Source organism: Taudactylus pleione, unplaced genomic scaffold (assembly GCF_031769625.1).
Source record: "Taudactylus pleione unplaced genomic scaffold, aTauple2 ptg000731l, whole genome shotgun sequence".
NCBI classification, from domain to species: domain Eukaryota; kingdom Metazoa; phylum Chordata; class Amphibia; order Anura; family Myobatrachidae; genus Taudactylus; species Taudactylus pleione.
This window is the reverse complement of record NW_028285133.1, coordinates 2,458,004-2,477,244: the sequence shown is the minus strand read 5'-3', so window position 1 is coordinate 2,477,244 and position 19,241 is coordinate 2,458,004. Positions and strand designations below refer to the sequence as shown.

General features: G+C 48.4%; 1 protein-coding gene across 5 annotated transcripts in view; it reads left to right on the top strand.

The window, feature by feature from the left end:
- MARVELD3 (MARVEL domain containing 3) overlaps window positions 1–19,241 on the top strand; it is a 31,838-nt gene that overhangs the window by 7,792 nt on the left and 4,805 nt on the right. For all 5 annotated transcript variants that reach the window (XM_088457013.1, XM_088457012.1, XM_088457011.1 and 2 more), the window contains exons 2-3: window positions 14,868–15,441; window positions 17,147–17,256. In XM_088457013.1, the coding sequence (XP_088313139.1) occupies window positions 14,876–15,441; window positions 17,147–17,256 (676 nt within the window). In that variant the 5' untranslated portion in view covers window positions 14,868–14,875. The remainder of the gene's footprint in view (window positions 1–14,867; window positions 15,442–17,146; window positions 17,257–19,241) is intronic.

Sequence of the window (19,241 nt, the reverse complement as noted above, 5' to 3'; positions counted from 1 at the left end):
TCCAGTTTTCAAGCATAACCAGTGACTTTTTCCTGTGAATCAGTAATCTCTTACATTTAAAAGGCTAGCAGGACATATGCATTTATAATTGCCTCTAGAATACCTATACAAGGGATAAGTGGTAATTGAATTTAATCACAAATTATCCTGATACAACAAAGTGTATATTAGATAAATAGGTGATTGCAAGCAATTGAATTTTATGTTGATATTTTTATGTGGAAATGTATTTGGATGTATAATGTCCAGTACTTATTGTAATTAAATGTGTATAATCTTGATCGAGTTCTGACTGATTTTCTTCTGCCATCTCATAATCATAAAGCAAATAAGTGCAGAGTCAATTGTTGGCAAGTAATAGGGGGGTAAGGCGCGCTCTTCTGTGGGAAGTAGGAGTGTGTGCTGCGTGTGGGTGTGTACGGGATGTCTAAAAGAGAGACTGAGTCGGTAATGTTGGGTCAAAAGCTTTATTTGAGTAGGCACAGTGCTGCTTGAGAAACAAATGACCCTGGGGTGTAAGGGGGTGTAGATAGATGCGTGCACGGGGGGGAAGGTGGGTGGACCCTTTTGGGGGCTCCTTGCCGTGCAGTTCTTGACCAGCACGTAATCCCTGCTGGACCTTTGGTCAACAGTCTTATCGCCCGGCAATGTGGTATTGGAGGGTGTGGTGGCGGCGTCCCGCACAATGTGCAACTTACCTACCGATAGGTGCCTTGGTAGGCGTTGCGATATGGAGATGGTGATCGGCAGTCTCTGGTTGTTGTGCAGTGTTGTGGCTGTAGACTGTTCTTTCTGTGCTGTGTCTCTTGGAGCGGTTGTGCCACGTGCTGATGGTGATGGAAGCCGGGCACAGGCACACCCGGCTTCCAGCAGCACCTATACCATACTCCACCCCCGGTCGTCCCGCCGGCACACGCGGAACCTACACTTCGACACAAGCGTGAATACCGATCCCAGGTGCCGCCAGCCCGTCACAGTCCACCCACCCTTACCGGGTACAGACACCGAGCTGACGCAGACATCTCCAGTCTGCCACCAAGAATGCCACCACCATCACCATCAGCACGTGGCACAACCGCTCCAAGAGACACAGCACAGAAGGAACAGTCTACAGCCACAACGCTGCACAACAACCAGAGACTGCCGATCACCATCTCCATATCGCAACGCCTACCAAGGCACCTACCGGTAGGTAAGTTGCACATTGTGCGGGACGCCGCCACCACATCCTCCAATACCACATTGCCGGGCGATAAGACTGTTGACCAAAGGTCCAGCAGGGATTACGTGCTTTTCAAGAACTGCACGGCAAGGAGCCCCCAAAAGGGTCCACCCACCTTCCCCCCCATGCACGCATCTATCTACACCCCCTTACACCCCAGGGTCATTTGTTTCTCAAGCAGCACTGTGCCTACTCAAATAAAGCTTTTGACCCAACATTACCGACTCAGTCTCTCTTTTAGACATCCCGTACACACCCACACGCAGCACACACTCCTACTTCCCACAGAAGAGCGCGCCTTACCCCCCTATTGTCCGCTATCCAGGTAGGATCAGGTACTCCTACCACAGGCGCAGCACTTACTCTCCCCAAACCCCCCCCATCTAGACACACGCACATCCCCTTCCCTATCCCTCTCCCTCCACACACACCCCCTTCCCCCACCCTCACCCCTCTCTCCCCATACCATATAACCATATCAGTGAGCACGGTTCACCTCCTTCATCCAGAGTCAATTGTTGTTTTTTAATGTATTAATTTAGGCAGATCTTCTGAGGGAATGAAGTGTTTGATTCTGGCTATGGCCCTGATTCAGAGCCGGACGCTCTGACCAGAGCGCTCGCTCTGAATCAGGGCCCACCTCCATAAATATGGAGCGTCCTCCTGGACGCTCGTATAGCTGTGGGTCACCACCCACAGCATATACGAGCGTGCAGGATGATGGTCGCGATGGTCTTGACCATCGCGACCATCGCCACTGCGAGCAGAAGCCTGCGGTTGAGTTTCTCAACCGCAAGGCCAGGAATGATTTTGGCTCTATCAGAGCCAAAATCACTCCCACTGACATCACTAGTGATGTCAGTGGGGCCGGCTTCTGACGGTAGGCGTTCCCTTGGGAACGCCTCCGTCTGGGAGGCACGCCCTCCAAAGGGGGCGTCCTGTCAATCAACATCGACAGCACGCCCCCTTTGATCAGACACTACGAGCAAAGGAAAGTCCTTCGCTCGTCGCGTCTCGCGCATGCGCACGACGGAGCTCCCTCCGTCATGCGCAGTGCAGACCATCGACCCACTTGCGAGCGGACAGCCGCTCGCGAGTGGGTCTGAATCGGGCCCTATGTTCCTAAGATGAAAGAACGAGGATGTGATTGTGGCTGATACCTGATGTGTAAGTGTCAGAGGCCACGATCCACGACAACACCAAGATTCTGCACATGTTCAGTGTTTTGTACTTCTGAACCCCCAAGTGTAAGATCTGTTGGTTGACTGTCCTGTGACCTATCATTAGGACCTTTGTTTTATCAGGTTTCAGTCGCAGCCAACTGGCACTCATCCACTCCTGGACTCAGCTAGACAGTCATTTAGGGTTGTTATTGGGTTCTCAGCAAAGGACAGGTAAAGTTGTGGATCACCTGCATAGCGGTGGTAGCCCAGACCATGACGTCTGATTATTTCACCCAGTGGTAGCATGTATACTGCAAAAAGCATGGGAGATAGTATAGAACCCTGTGGGACACTGCATGGAAGGGGCACTGGTGATGAAGAGTTTACTCCAGAAGAAACTCTCTGTGACCTGCCGGTGAGAAATGATTTGAACCAGCTAAGGACTGTGCCATCCAGTCCACAGTAATTTTTCTGCCGCTCAATTAGAATCCAGTGGTCCACGGTATCAAATGCTGCAGAGAGATCCAGAAGGATTAAGATTGAACAATCACCTCTGTCTCTGTGCTACATATTGTCCACATCGGGCAATGGGTACCCGCTATGTCGTAATATGCTTCATATCATCCACATCAGGCAGTGTGTACCCGCTATTTCGCTGTGCTACATATCGGGCTGTGTGTACCCGCTATGTCACTGTGCTACATATTGTCCACATGGGGTATTGTGTACCCGCTATTTCGCTGTGCTACATATCGGGCAGTGTGTATCCGCTATTTCTACTTCAGGGTCCATAGGGTGACCTTGGGGGTATAGCTGGATCCTGGATCCTCGGGCACCACGGAGTTAAAGCTTTTAGCTGCTCCCAGGATGCACTTGGGTCCATCCTCCCCTATACCCCGCCCCCGAGCCACAGGCACCTCAGTTTAAGATGGTGCCCGGCCGGAGTCGGGTCACCCTGCGGGGGGGGGCTGCAGGAGCAGCCCCCTAAAGCTTTTTTAACTTAGTTAAATTTATTTATTATTTTGACTAGAGTTTTTTTCTAAAGAGCGGCAGCGAAGGGCTGTCTGTACAGACGCCCACGCTGCCGCTCCTTCCCCCTGCTGGCGCCGCGACGCCAGCACTGAACTAGGGATCGCGGCGGGGGAAGCCAGAGTCTGTACTAGCCGGACTCTAGTTTCCCCCGGGACTGCTGCCGGAGACGCCGGGGAGATCAAGGTAAGCCGCGCACCGCTGATTAGCGGTGGTGCGCGGGTTCCTTTTAAATGCAGTCCCATGCCCCCGGTCTAGGGGACAGACCGGGGGGGCTAGCGGTGGCGGCGGGCCCCCCCTCCATTGGAGGCACACCCCGCCAGACCACTAGACCACCAGGGTAAATAAACGGCAAGCGGGATGCCGGCAACCTTGCTAGCCAGGGGAGGAAGCCTTCCCTGTCTAGCGGCTCCTCCCCTCAGCTCAGCACGCCTTTCAGCACGTAGTCTGGCGTCGCTGAGCTGCAGATACACGGCCACTCCTCCTCTGAGGTCTCCAGCAGCCATTTTCTCCAAGTGGCAGCGCAGATACTCAGGGAGCATGCGGACCGGTCCCCCTGTGTACCTCTCCCCTGCAAAAGGACAGTGTACACAGCACTATAGCCCTCCCAGACACTGAATTTGGGCAGGTTGATTGTAGTGGAAAGGTGCAGTGAGTATATCTTCCTGCATGGTATGTGACTTTTGCTAGTGCTGCCTGTCTGTGTCTTTTTTCTACTTACTGTCAGCCTATACCTATCCCTTTCCTTCTCCTACAAGCCCTACAGGTGTGCGGGGGAGGGGTGTTTCTACTGACCTCACTTATATAGATGACGTATTTGTGAGGTCCGTCACATACAGTTGTGTGCTACACAGTGCCATATTGCGGGCTGTTGTCCAGCACACGGGTGAGTGCGCGACGTTTTCTTCCTAAGTCATGTCTGAGGAGGAGATTGAGCACTCCGGGGCTCCGGTATTGTTCTCCTGCAGGCGCTGTTCTGCAGGAGTGGATAGGGAGGATTTGTCACAGGACGGCCTGTGCGGACGGTGCCAGGCGCTCCCTGGTATGTCTAAACCTCCTATGTCGCAGGAGCCACCATGGGCGATGTTTTCCCAGGTGCTGGTGTCCATCGCGGACCGTCTGTCGGTCCCGACTGCCGCCCCTACTAGGGCGTTGCCCCAGCCTGCCATTCCCCGGGTGTCCCACAATTATTACAGACTCCCCCGGGGTCTCAGCCTGTTGGTCCCTATGCGGGGTTGCCAATGTATATACAGTCCACCCCTGTGGCGCAGCAGGCTGTGGTGCCGTTTCAGGCTCCTAGGGCAGCTCCTCCACCCTGGGTGGATGCGCTTTCCCACACTGTCCAAGATTTGGCGGCAGCATCTTCGGCTTTTCAGTCGATGTTGCGCAGTGACGTGCCCTCCAGGGCGTCTAAACGCACAGTTATGGCGCAGGCTGCACACTTTTCGGACTCTGAGGGGTCCTCGGATGATGGTGAGGTGCAGGATGACTCAGCCTCAGATGCCTCAGTCCAGGAGGTAGACACTAAGTCTTCCATTAATGTGCGGGCTCTGGTTAGGGTGGTGCGAGCCATTCTTCTGATTGAGGATGAGGCACCCGCTCCCAAGTCGAGGTATCCTAGTTTTAAAAAAGCTAAGGTTCCTTCTGCAGCGTTCCCCTTGTCTGATCAGTTGACTGATCACATGGCGGTGGCCTGGCAGACGCCCAGTAAGCGATTCCTGCCACAGAAATGCTTGGCGTCCAATTATCCATTTCCGGAAGCGCATTGTAAGAAATGGGAAACTCCGCCTGTGGTCGATTCCCATGTAACACGCCTCATCAGGAGTGCTACTTTGCCATTGCCGTCTATATCCTCGCTGAAGGATCCTACGGACAGGAAGGTGGAGACTTGTCTAAAGTCTATTTATTCTCTCTCAGGGGCTGTAGCCCGGCCGTCCATGGCCATTTCCTGGGTGGCCAAGGCCATTGAGGGGTGGGCCAACGCCTTGGAGGACACGTTTACGGATGAAGCTCCGGATGTCCAGAGGGCATTGTTAGGACAGATGAGAGATGCCGCTTTCTACATTGGAGAAGCATCTTTTGATGCTAGCCTGCTGACCTCTAGGGATTCGGCAGCAGCAGTGTCTGCTCGCAGATCCTTGTGGTTGAGGTCTTGGAGAGCAGACGCGGATTCAAAGAAAGGCTTGGAGGCCTTACCTTTTAATAGAGAGTTACTATTTGGTCTGGACCTGGACAAAATAGTAGATACGCTGGCAAAATCCAAGTCAGCCTTCCTCCCTTCAGCTGCTACACCTGCTAAGGTCCGGAGTTCGGCCTTTCGTTCCTTTCGGGTTCAGGGCAAGGCAAAGGGTCAGTCCTTCCCGAGACAGTCCGCACCCAAGACCGCCTCAAAGCCAAAGAAGCAAGCCTGGAGTGCTAGGCGCCCTTCTTCCAAGCAAGAAGATAAGCCTTCTGCGTGATGGGACGGGCCTCCCTCTGGAGGACCCCAGAGTGGGAGGCCGACTTCTTCAATTCGCCCAGTGCTGGCACAATACCACCACGGATGCCTGGGTGCGAGAAGTGGTCTCCCAGGGGTACGCCCTGTCTGTTCGGCACAGGCCTCCTCGCCAGTTTTTTTGCACAAGTCCTTCTCAGGACAAAACCAAGGCCTTGCAGGTTCAGGAAGCCATAGAGGCCTTGCTGACGGCGGGGGTCATTATACCCGTACCACAGTCTCAACGTGGGATGGGGTATTATTCTACGCTGTTTCTGGTGCAGAAACCCAATGGCTCTCATCGCCCCATCCTCAATTTTAAGTCCCTGAACAGGTTTCTCAGGGTTCCCAAATTCAGTATGGAAACTTTGCGTTCCATCATTCTGGCAATGGAACCGGGGGATTATATGGTCTCCCTGGATATCCAGGACGCCTACCTCCATGTGCCTATAGCAACATCGCACCAACGGTTTCTGCGGTTTGCTATTCTCCACAACCACTACCAATTCAGGGCTCTACCCTTTGGCCTCTCCACGGCACCAAGGGTATTTACCAAGGTGATGGCGGTCATGGCGACTCACCTTCGGAGCCAGGGGATACGTTTGCTACCGTATCTAGACGACCTCGTCTTGCTGGCGAGCTCCCCGGAGGTACTGATCCAGCATCTCCACCTGACGGTCGCTTTTCTACAGGCGCACGGCTGGTTGATCAACTGGAAGAAGTCCTCCCTCATCCCATCACAGCGGATGGTTCATTTGGGGGCCCTGCTGGACTCTCGTCAGCAACGGATTTTTCTGACTCCAGAGAAGGTCTCCTCCTTACAGCTGCGGATTCACAGTTGTCTGAGCAGTGGCAGAGTGTCGGTGCACTCAGCGATGAGAGTTTTGGGGTCCATGGTGTCGGCATTCGACATGGTGGGGTTTGCCCAGTTCCATTCCAGGCCCCTGCGGGGGCTGATTCTTTCGGAATGGAACGGATTGCCACACAGGAATCCGCTCTCAGATGCTGGTGTTGTCCTCGGAGGTGCGTCTGTCCCTAGCCTGGTGGCTGCAGACGGCTCATCTCCTCGAGGGGCGCCCCTTTTGGATCCCGGAATGGGCTCTGCTCACGACAGATGCCAGTCTCCGGGGTTGGGGGGCGGTGACAGGCTCCTTGTCACTTCAGGGTCGTTGGTCGGCAGAGGAAGCGATTCTTCCCATCAACATCCTGGAACTGCGGGCAGTATACAGAGCCCAGCAGTCGTCCGGCACCGCTCTTCACGGAAGGGCCATTCAGGTGCAGTCAGACAACGCCACCACGGTGGCGTACATCAATCACCAGGGAGGGACTCGCAGTCGAGCTGCGATGTCGGAGGTGTCCCGCGTCCTGGCTTGGGCGGAGCGCTATCTTCCAGCTCTCTCGGCAGTCTTCATCCCGGGAGTCCTCAATTGGGAGGCAGACTTCCTCAGCCGTCACGATGTGCATCCCGGGGAATGGTCGCTTCATCCAGAGGTATTCCAACTACTCGTGGGCAAGTGGGGGCTGCCAGAGCTGGACCTGATGGCGTCCCGTCACAATCACAAGCTGCCTGTGTACGGGTCAAGGACAAGGGACGCAGGCGCAAGTCTGATAGACGTGCTGTTGGTGAGATGGCTGTTTCAACTGGCTTACTTGTTCCCTCCGATATCTCTGCTGCCTCGGGTCCTGCGCAAGTTCAAGCAGGACGGAGGCACACTGATCCTGGTGGCCCCAGCGTGGCCCAGAAGACCGTGGTACTCCGATCTGCGGAGCCTGTCCATCGACGCTCCGTACCTCCTACCTCAACGGCGGGACCTGTTGTCTCACCTGTCTTCACCCGGATCTGGGTCGACTATCTTTGATAGCGTGGCTCTTGAGACAGCCGTCCTGAGGTCTCAGGGTTTTTCTAGCTCCGTTATTACCACCATGCTGAGGGCGCGCAAGCCTGCTTCCGCGAGGATCTATCACAGAGTGTGGCACACTTACTTTCAGTGGTGCGAGGCCAGAAAATATGATCCCCAGGTGTTCCGGGTTTCGCGTATTCTGGCTTTCCTTCAGTCGGGTTTGGATTTAGGATTACGTCTTTCCTTACTGAAGGTGCACGTGTCTGCTCTGTCGGTGTGGTTCCAGCGCAGGATTGCTGCTATGCCGGACGTACACACCTTTTTCCAGGGTGTTTTAAGAATCCAGCCTCCCTTTGTGCCACCTGTGGCCCCGTGGGATTTGGCGGTGGTTCTTCGGGCCTTACAGGGTCCGCCTTTTGAGCCCTTGGAGTCAGTGGAGCTCAAGTGGCTAACTTTTAAGACTGTTTTCCTCTTGGCAATTGCTACACCTCAAAAAGTATTGGAGGTACCAAGCTGAAATTTGGCACGGCTGGGTAGAACTGTCGCTCTGTGCTGCATGCCAAATTTCAGGGCAAAAACATAAAAAAATGAGGATTTGGGAGTAATCTAAAGTTCCAACTGTCACATTTTTCTGACATTCTCAATTAGGACCACTTTTATGCTGTTCTCTATGGGGGTTTTTTGGGAAGGCATAACTCAGGGTAGGGGGCAAATTTATATATGTATGTGTGTGTATGTAATATATAGTGTTCACTCTAGCTCCAGCGGCAGGCAGGGAGCGCTCCCGAAAAGGGGGTGTGTCTATAAGACGTGTCCCCTTTTCGTCATTCTTGGGGGCGGGCCGGGCAGGCCCCAAGCGTTGCGGTCACTTTGTATGGATGCCGGGCGCATGCGCCCAGCAATCATTCACCGGCGGTGACCGATGCACTGCTGGTTTCCCCACCCGCGGAACACTGCGGCCCGCGGGAGGGGACATGACCCGCAGGCTGTTTCCATCATCTGTAGTACCAGTAATCTCTACCAGTTTAGAAACCCTACATATAAATCTTTTATCTTCATCTGAATGTTTTTGGCTTCCCAGTCATTATTATTACCTTTTATCTGGCACTACAAGGTTTCTGTAGCGCCCTATATAGGGAGCAAAACCTACAGCAAATTGTGAAGACACCGTAACTCTTTATGGGCTGCATTGCTGCATATTTTGGAGCTACATAAATAGAATAATATACTAATAAAGTGCAATAATCCCCTCTTGTTATAATGGAGTGAATTGAAATCTGACCTCTTCCTGCAAGTGTAAAGTCACAGGGATTACAAGCTAGAGCTTAACCACATTGAATACTGCCGGCCACAGACTGTACAATTAGTACAGATTACCTGGTGGACAGATGAGGGGAGGGACGATGGCCCGCTAGTCGGAGCACCTCCATACACTGATGTATAGAAGTGACCTTCATTCACAGCGTGGAGTTGGCTGAACGATGGTCGGGAGGATTGGACAGGTTTGCTAAACAAATGATCATGACCATTTTTTTGCTGTTTTCAGGCTGTGAACGATTATTATTATTCATGTCCATATACACTAATCATCCACAACAGTTGTCTCATCAGCTTACATGAACGATGATCGTTCAGTGTATGACAGGCATCACTTCTCCAGGGTGATGGGCAGTGATTGCTAGCGTCAGCCGTGCCATTTGTGAGAAGACAAAGAACCATCATGACAAATGTCAGAACATCTTGGAGAGGGATAGAAGGCATTTTACTACAGTGGCAAAATAAATCAGTTTGGTCTGTTACAAATCGCATTGTGTGTTTTGCCTTATTTTACTGGAGATTTGGGCAACATTTCGACTTTTCCATTTTACTCCGATGTTTCCTGGTCATTTGATAAATGTAGACCTTAGATGCCTCTAGAATGGCCGGTTTACACCTGGCAGAATGGACGCCTTCTAGCATCCCACTCACTTCTCTAATACAGTGACTGGAGCGGAGGCTTGAATTGCGCCATCATGGCTGTGTGATGCCGCTAATTGCAGCATTTTACAGCGGGGGCAGGGCCACAATGATGCAAATTAAGGTGCCACATACCCTGCACTTGTCACTCCTGGAGCAGAGCTCCATAAAGTAAGTAAGTATGATGTAAACTTGGGGACAGATGTAACTCATTGCGAATTCCTTACAGTGCATTTATTTTCTGTGCCTCTTGTGGGATATTGTTGCCAAAAAAAAGTTGGAACAGCTGGCACAATTCAATTAGAGTCAGCAGTCACGGGCGTTGCGTGTTAATTCTGCACCGTTCAAACGATGTGAAGTGCATGAAAAAATGGGGAAATCATCCTGAACCCCAAATATGTTGTAAGATAGCAGTAGGGATGGACATCAAAAGTTGATGGTTTAACGCATCATTGTTTTTCTTCCGATGGCAGTGTTTTGACCAATCGATGGTGGCTTTCCTATGGTTGCCGCCATGGAATGGCGTGGAAGCGATGGCCACCCAATGTTAAAATATATCTGAATTCAGCTGTTTAGCATAAAACCATTTTTTTTTAGTGTAGTAGGCTTTTAGTGGCCATAAGGACGCGTCACCGGGCTGTAAGTGGCGGTAAGGACAGCGCAGGAGGCTGTAAGTGGCGGTAAGGACAAGTGGCAGTAAGGAAAGTGTAGGAGGTTGTAAGTGATGGTGAGGACAGTGTAGGTGTCTTAGTTTCCATAAGGACAGTCTAGGAGGCTGTTAGTTTCCCTAAGGACAGTCTAGGCGGCTGTTAGTTTCCCTAAGGACAGTGTAGGAGGCTGTAGTTTCCATAAGGACAGTCTAGGAGGCTGTTCGTTTCCATAAGGACAGTCTAGGAGGCTGTTCGTTTCCATAAGGACAGTCTAGGAGGCTGTTCGTTTCCATAAGGACAGTCTAGGAGGCTGTTAGTTTCCCTAAGGACAGTCTAGGAGGCTGTAGTTTCCATAAGGAAAGTGTATGAAGCTGTTAGTTAGGGTCATAAGGACAGTGGACCTCATTCAGAGTCGGCCGTTACGTCGTAAGGTAAAAGGGGCCAGATATGCAAATGAAGCGCTCGCAAGTTGCGCCGTTAAGATGGGATCGTTAGCTGGACGAGCGAGGGGAGGAGGTGGCCGTAAGACTAAAAACACGCCCCCTTCTCGTTCGCAATACACGCCATCTCCGGGGATATAAGGATTAATCGAGACCATCAGGATCCATCGTAGTTGATCGCAGAGCTAAAGGTTGACCATACCATCTCTTAAGTACTACGATCTATTCAGTGTAATAACCACCCATGTCACGTGTGCCATGACATTACTTTGTTAATTATGCACTCCCATGAAACTCCCCTCGCATAGTCAGGCATGCCTGCGTTCGGATCTCCACACCCCCGTTCACAAGCACCTTCCCCTGTTACCACCCACAAAGGGCTCATTCTGCCACTCAAACTAACGACCTGGCTGTGTTCAAGGAGAGAGCAATTTGTGATCGTAATAGCTAGTTTGCGCATGCGCATTGCGAATTTTACACACGTGCAATTTAGCTAACATCGGTTGCGTACGACCGAGCGGCCGCAACGACCGACTCTGAATAAGGTCCAGTGTGTAGTTTCCATAAGGAAAGTGCAGGAGCCTGTTCTAAAGTGGAATAGGGTTGATTTTTACAGCTTTTACTAATGGAGGAAAATTGATAACCAGCAATTGTATTGGAGCGAATGTCTGTAATTTAATTTTAGGTGTCAGATCTGGAAGTTCAAAAAAAAAAACATATTTCATCAACAAAACAACTCCTCACCATACATGTCCTACATAATTAAACCCACTTTTATGCTTTTAGAAAAAAAAAAAATGTATTGCCCATATTTTCCAATTTAAACACCTCTAAATACATTATTAGTCATTGGGAGGGGTGTCCCAGAGGTACTGCACCATGGGGGAGATGTACTATAGCAGCACTTAGTGTGTTGCTATAACTCTTCCTGCTTCGCCTCTTATCAAGGGGATCCCTGCAAGACTCACAGCGCAGCAGCCTTGTGCTAATGCGTGGTGTCTAACCACCTGGCTGGCCCCACTGCGCAGTCATTGCAAGATTTCGTGCACAGCCGGGCCCCACAGAAGCCGCCTCAGGTTCGTACACATACCGGCAGGAAATCCTGCTGATATGTGAAAAAAAAATGATAAGTAACAAAAGTGCGCTTACCGTTGTTTAATAACATCTGAATACGTTTCTGTCAGCTAAGATCGTTAGATTTTTGCGAATAACTTAGAGAAAAGTGTTTTGGTTTTTTTCTCGGTTATCTGCTTTCATACATACTGAGGTTTGTTAGTGTCAAATAGCGCTGGTTATATCGCATTTGACACTTACCACCTCTTCTTACATCTCTCCCTCTATACGGCCATTTTTATCATTATCACCCAGTCTGGGGAAATAAACTAAAAGGTGCCATATGTGCAGAGCCTTGTGACTGAATTCAGCAGGTAAGTAACAGTGAGGGGTAAATTACTAAAGGTCCGTTTTGGTTGTAAACCAAAACCATTCAAAATCGAAAGGACATTGACGAGGTTTTGATATCTAAAAAAAAAAAATCTATATTCACTTACTTCCGGGTTTCAGCTTCAATTAAAAACCAATGGAGATGTTAGTCGTCTTTTGCTGCTCTAAATGCCGTAATGTTTTATCTTTCAGTTCAAAACAGATGGCATTTAGCAGTACGAACACAACGGCAGACCCGTCCAAACAGAAGCATGATCTGTGCAGGCTTCCTAAGTGTAAACAGTAAAGACAGGGCTAAATAAAAAGAAACAATACGGGGGATGCCCCCCACAACTATATAACGTATACCCTATTGCACGTTGTTCAACCTGTATATATACCTATATACTCTATTGCACACGGTTCAAACAGTTACAACACTTCCAGGTCCCTTATTGCACACTACACTACGTGCCGGACAAATAGTGCCAACACATTTGTGTACCATGTGGCACGCTACTATAATCGGAATTGGTATGAAATACCGCTGGCGGCAGCAGCAGCCCGACATCAGCAGAGATCCCGGCAGCGGAAACCCGACAGCGCTGGAAATCCCGATTGTGCATAGGTAAGTATTGTCTAACCTAACCATAACCCTCCTTAGGGGTACCTAACCCTAACCTCCCCCCCCCCAAGTGCCTAACCCTAATCCCCCCTCTAAATGCCTAACCACCCCCTTCCCCGCTGCCTAAACCTAAGACCCCCCCGGGAGCCCTAAACCTAATCCTTCCCCCCCCCCCCCCCCCACGTGGCTGTCCGCTCGTGGCGCCCGGCATCACTACGATCGGGATGTCGGGCACCGGTCTCCCGGCGTCTGGGAAATGCCGGGCGTCTACATCTAGACGCCCGGCATTTCACCCTTGCCGGGATATGACGGTCGGGAAGCCGGTTGCCGGTATTTAGGCAGTCGGCTTCCCAATTGCATACCCTAAAATCACACACTTTGTGTATCTTCAGCATTTGTTCCTATTCTAGGAATATTGCAGCTATACCTCTTTCGGCGTGTTCTCCCCCCCCCACCCCCCCACCCCCCATCCCCCCACCAAAGAAGCAAAATCCCAAGGCTTCACACTACCCGGCAGGCCGGTACTTGTGGACCGACAAGTGCTGGCAAGACTGGGCATAAAGGACCTGCTGGCACCTGTAGTCCTTCTGTAAAGAAAATATTTAAATAAAGACAGGACTCGCACACCGTATTTTTTTAATCCTTTTTAATAAATAAATGTCATACTCACCAAGTGCTACACATAATGACAGGTTATTGCCTGTCACTCTCATAGAAATTAATGGGGGAAGCGCTGATTGGCTGAAAGACTGGGAACCGGCATGGGAATCCGTGTGCGAATCCTGTCTTTATTTTAATATTTCCTTTTCAGGGGGACTACAGGTGCCAGCGGACAAATAATGTCCGGGCATGCTGGCATTTGTTGTTCCACAAGTGCCGGCATTCCTGAGCAGGCTTGCCTGTATGTGTAGTCTGCCTGTAAATAACAATATTACTTTCTCTTTTTTACACATTAGCACCACACCCACCATCACCAGGAGAATAGGCCTGGGCATCAAAAGGGAGCACCCCATTTAATTGTGGGTCCCCACTTTCCAAGAAACTCCAGCCCTTGGCTGACCATTTTGGGGCTGGGTAATGTGATGGCAGAAGGACCCCATGCTGTGTGCCCCCTGCTATGGCATTACCCCTTGGCTAGTGCAGCCTGGTGCTGGTTATTGGAAAATAGGGGGAACCCTACACCATTTTTCCCCCTATTTTCCAGTACCAGTCCAGCTGAGAGATCCAGGGCTGGTGATGGATTTGGGGGTGTCCCCATGTATTTTTTTAATTTTTAACCCTTTCTTTACATTTTAATCTAACCATGCCTGCACAGATCGTGGTGATCTGTGCAGTGCTTCTCGCAAACTCACCTGCCACATGCAGGTCTAGTATCTGGGTGGGTTTGCCGTTGGGTTTTGGTCTGTCTTAAAACCGACCATTAATAAATCGCCGGTTTGTATAGTCGTTTATGTAAAAGTATCGATTGTTGGTCCACTGTCATGAACTCAGGTTTTTGGTCGGATTTGCGATTAGTAAATTTGCAGTTTCGGGCGTCTCGCAAAATCGATAAAAAGGTCTGTTTTGAGTTTTTGGTCCTTTTCCAACCCAAACCAGAAAATTGGAAAAATCAAACCTTTAAATTTACCTAACTGAAGGCTCTCGTATAAGCAGGATAACTGAGAACTGACATGAATCAATTGTGATTCCCTGCAGGGTTTCACACCAGTCCCTTTCCCAATGAAGCTTACAATCTATAATCCCTATCCCATAGACACTATGGTTCATTTTGATGTGAGAAGCCAGTGAACCTACCAATATGTTTTTTGGAGTGTAGGAGGAAAACCACACAAATGCAGAGAACATACAAACTCCACACAAAGTGGTCAAGAATTGAACTCATGGGCTGTGAGGCAGGTATACTAACCGCTGCAAGGACTATGCTGCCATTCTAAAAAGACTTTTATAGCATGGGATTAAATGATATGGCATACAAAAATGAATAAGTATAATAATCAGGCATACGTTGCTTGTGTAAATCCTAATTTTGCCTCTGTATATTTACAGGTCTGACCATGGTGGACTCTGGCCCCTATCCAAGCGATGGGGAGAATCGTGCCCCCAGAAAACACAGATACGAGAAGAGAACTGGCCATACTGGTACACGTGACGGTAACCCCGAAATTCAGAATGGATATAACAATGAGAGGAGTGAGAGTAGGCACCAGCATGAGCACGGTCACAATCGGCATCAAGATAGAGAAAACCACCGGGAAGAGAGGCCCCAGAGTAGACACCACGAAGACAGGAGTCGCAGTCGGCATCAGGAGAGAGACCGACACTATGAGGCGAGGGAGCAGACTAGAAACCAGCGGGAAAGGAGCCGGGATGGCTATAGGGAGAGAGATAAGTACCATGAAGATGGGGAACACAATTGGAATCAGTCCGAGAGGAGCCGGAACCACTATGAGGAAAGAGACAGTTATAACACAGAAAAGAGCCACTACCGTGAAAGAGACGACTATCACAAAGAGAGGATCCGGTTTGATGAAAAAGAAAGACGGCAGGAACATTATCCCCGTAGAGTAGACCGACAGGGCCACCCGGAAAAGGACCCAGAACACTACTATCCATCTGAGAGGTGAGGACAAAGCTTGTGAGCGCTATAAAGCATACCAGCTTTTCAAAATAAATATAAAAGGCCATAATTTGCATCTATGTCTTAAAAAAAAAAAAAAAAAAGCAAAGGTTTTTGCAGTCTGGAAATGTAATAGGATTAATATTCTGAAATATATAGAAATATAGTGTTTCTCAAAATATAATCTTCCATTTGCTGCTAATTTAGTCTCCTATTTAATACACGCAGATTACCCAGTAGAGGTAAAAATTAAAAAGAATCACCCGCTATGTGCACAGCCACAAAAACGTGAGGTTGCGGTGGAACTTTGTGCTTAATTTAATGTTCCCCCTCTAAGTTGATTTTCATCTTCATGTTCTTTTAACTTATTGATTTATTCACGTTTTTTCGAAAAGCTTATTAAATAGGCTTGCTCTAACTTTCTGTCTTCCCTTTGGAGTGTGGCACCTGTATTTATGTAGGATCGGACAGATGTGGATGTAGGCTCCCAATAATAATAGCTGCTGTTATAAATACAAATACATAAAAGCGTTGAAGGAAGACCGGTAAAGTAATGCATTTAATAAACGTTGCTGGAAGGCTTCTGCATGTACATTAATGTCATATTAATGATCCTGCTGTTGGACACCTTAATGCGCTGGCTAAATTTCATATTTAGGAGATTTGATATTTTACCTGATAATTTATTTTTTGTTATTATTATGATTATTTCATAGTGTAGACTGGTGATTGTTTTATTGCTTTTAGAGACCGATCGGATTTAATTTTGTTAGCGTAGTAAAATAAAATGTATATTTTCTGAGCATAATAGGAAAATCTTAGCAAAATGTTGAAAAACATTATTTCCCTGATCTATTTTATAGTTTTTAAACATTTAATTGTAGAAAATGTGTCCGTTCTAAGGGCCCCAATTGTAAAGCACAACAGAATATGCTGAGCTATAGAAGTACTGTAACTGTTAATAAATAAATAAGGGGGCATTTTATCAACTTTTTGTTTTTCTGCCTTCTTTTCCTATGTGAGAGGGCACACATACTGTACTTTTTCTTCTTGCACAAAGACTTGGCTTTTCCTCCTCAACCACAAGAGGCTTCATTTTGAGATTCCAGCCTCTGAACTCGCTAGGAACCTGCGACGTCTATCAATTCATAAGAACTCAGTGATGTCACTGGTTATCAGTGAATACAAAATCTGCAACTGCGATTACGCACGCAGACGACCGATTGTTGCGTTATGCGTATGCATCGCAGTGACCACGCAGACCCATCGCAGAGTGATGACAGGAAGTGAGCATTTGGGGGTGTTGACCGGGGGGGGGTCGGTGAAACGCAGGCATGTCAGTGCGTTTGAACGCCGTTACAGGGGCGTGCATAAATTAGTCACTGCGATGACATACGCAGCTTATGCTCCAACTGCGTGCGACGAGGTTAGCAATTTATGAGTAAGGTCTGACCTTGTGCAATTGTTCGTGAGGCTCCGATGGTTTCGCTGTTTTGCAAAGTATTACGGATGCGAGAGAGGGGATGTGGGCGTCCTTATGTTAGGCTGTCACGGCATTGCAATTGCAAACATTAGAATTTTTTCGCAATGGGTCTGCGTGAGTAATGAATCAAGACCCATTGTCTGCCCACTTCTGTACTGTGTGAATGAGATGGGTACCCTACATTCCTATGAATTGACATCCAAGTTATTGCTTTTTGTCCCATAGAACATTTTCTCCAGATGATGCCCAGATGAACGACATGGAATATTACGAGCCGGAGCCGGATGGCGGAATCCTGGACTGTCACAAGTGCAAATACCTGTGCACTGGCCGTGGTAAGGAGTGCGAGTCCTGACTGTGTGATATCATCAGGTTAGAGTACACTGTAAAGAGGAAAACATCTTTATGAAAACTTGCGCAGATAACTCCGCAAAGAAACTAGCCATAGTTTCCCATTCTCACGGAATTTCTGGGAGACTCCCGAATTTGAGCTAGTTCCCCAACTCCCAGTAGAGAAGGTAACCCTTCCATGAAGTGGGAAGGCGGTGATGACATGATTCCCTATGAAACGCGTCATCATTAACCCTTCCCCCCTTGCAATGCTGCAAATTGTGCATTACATGGCAGGGACGCGATGATGCTTATCCTAGCACCATGCCCCTCCCACCTGGCACCTGACCATGCTCTTGTCTCCCAGAGACAAGATTAGAATAGTCGGCAAGCATACCCATATCAATCATCATATTCCCCCATTTCAGGCCATCTCTGACACTTTTCAGAAGTGTCCCACACTGCCTAATCCCCCCCTCCCCCTAATGTGTGAAAGTGAAAGCCTACTCTTTGGCTTCTAATTCAGATACTAAACCGTAGATAGAATCTGCCCAGCAAAAGTGGCATTTCCAGTTCTTCAGGTAGAGTTTGGAAATTGCAGTTTCACAGTTTGACAGCTCTAAGCCAGCACTTGGTAGGGAGGAAATAAAGGGCCGTGTGACAGACGCACACACAATTCTCACTGACATTGGGGGAGATTTATCAAAGCTTGGAGAGAAAGTTCTAACCACTCAGCTTCTAATTGTCATGTTACAGGCTGTATTTGAAAAATGACAGGGGCTGATTGGTTGGTACTTTATCTCTCCCCAAGCTTTAATAAATCTCCCCCTTTGATTGTTATCTGTTTATAGGTTCTATCAAAAGTAGAATCCATAAAAGAAATTCCATGCACAAGCAAATTTTTATTTAACTTAAACTGGTTCTCCATGATCAGCTAAAACAATAAAAAGCTATATGTCCCCACTAGGTCTTACTGTCATAATATAATAAATGTTACATTTCTAATCTTTTGTGCTAATTTTGGTGGTTGGCGCTGTTTCCGTGCATAGTTTTATATGCCGTTAAATCCAGAGCACGTTCAAATTTGCGTTCATGAGCATTTACAAATCGAGCGTTATAAAACATCATGTGTTAAAACTGCTCTGCAGGTAACTGCGTAAAAGAGGTGGGGTTTTCCGTAGCAACGGCTCAAGAATTTTTGGCCATTTTAGAAACTGTGTCCTAAAAAAGTCACTTTTATAATTTATAAAACATAAACAAGTGTTAATGAAAGTGATTCTGGTTTCTTAGATGTAAAATTGTTCCATGTATTTTTAACCATTTTAAAGTGGACCCAGCCCCTCCACACATTGAAGGTGACTGTCCGTAAGGTGCCCATACACGGGACAATTTTTAACACGATTTGGGCAGTTTCTACAGGTTGGACAGACCAATCGTTTGAAAATCGTTGTATTTTGAGTCTTCTGCGACCCCGATTCGCGTCCCCACCGTCGTCTAGTTGGATCGCAGATCAGATGGTTTCGCAGAGAGATCTCAACTGATCGTGTACGATGTGATACACTTCTATGCATCTTATCTTATGATCTTAGTGATCAATCGTACACCATTTGACCACATCTTATGAAGAATTTCAAGGGAAATCGTACAACTGATCTTACCGTGTATGGGGCCTTTACTCTCCTTCGTGCCTTATGTATCAATATCACCAGATTTTAGTCATAATTATAGTATGAAAATTGGTTCAACCGACAAAAATGTCCGCCTCCAGTATGCGTGTCGGGAGCGGTAGCCTCATGTGTTCAATGTGACATGCGCACAGTCATATTTAAAGATATTTTTCCATTTCCTTTCTTGCTGGGTTCAAATTCAGGTGACATTTTATGATGCATTAAGCTCTCGTAGAACTTTGCACCTTGAACAGTAAAGTGAGGTTTATTGAAAGACATGTGGTGATTGTACATAAGCCCTCATAGCTAAACCTTAGATTATG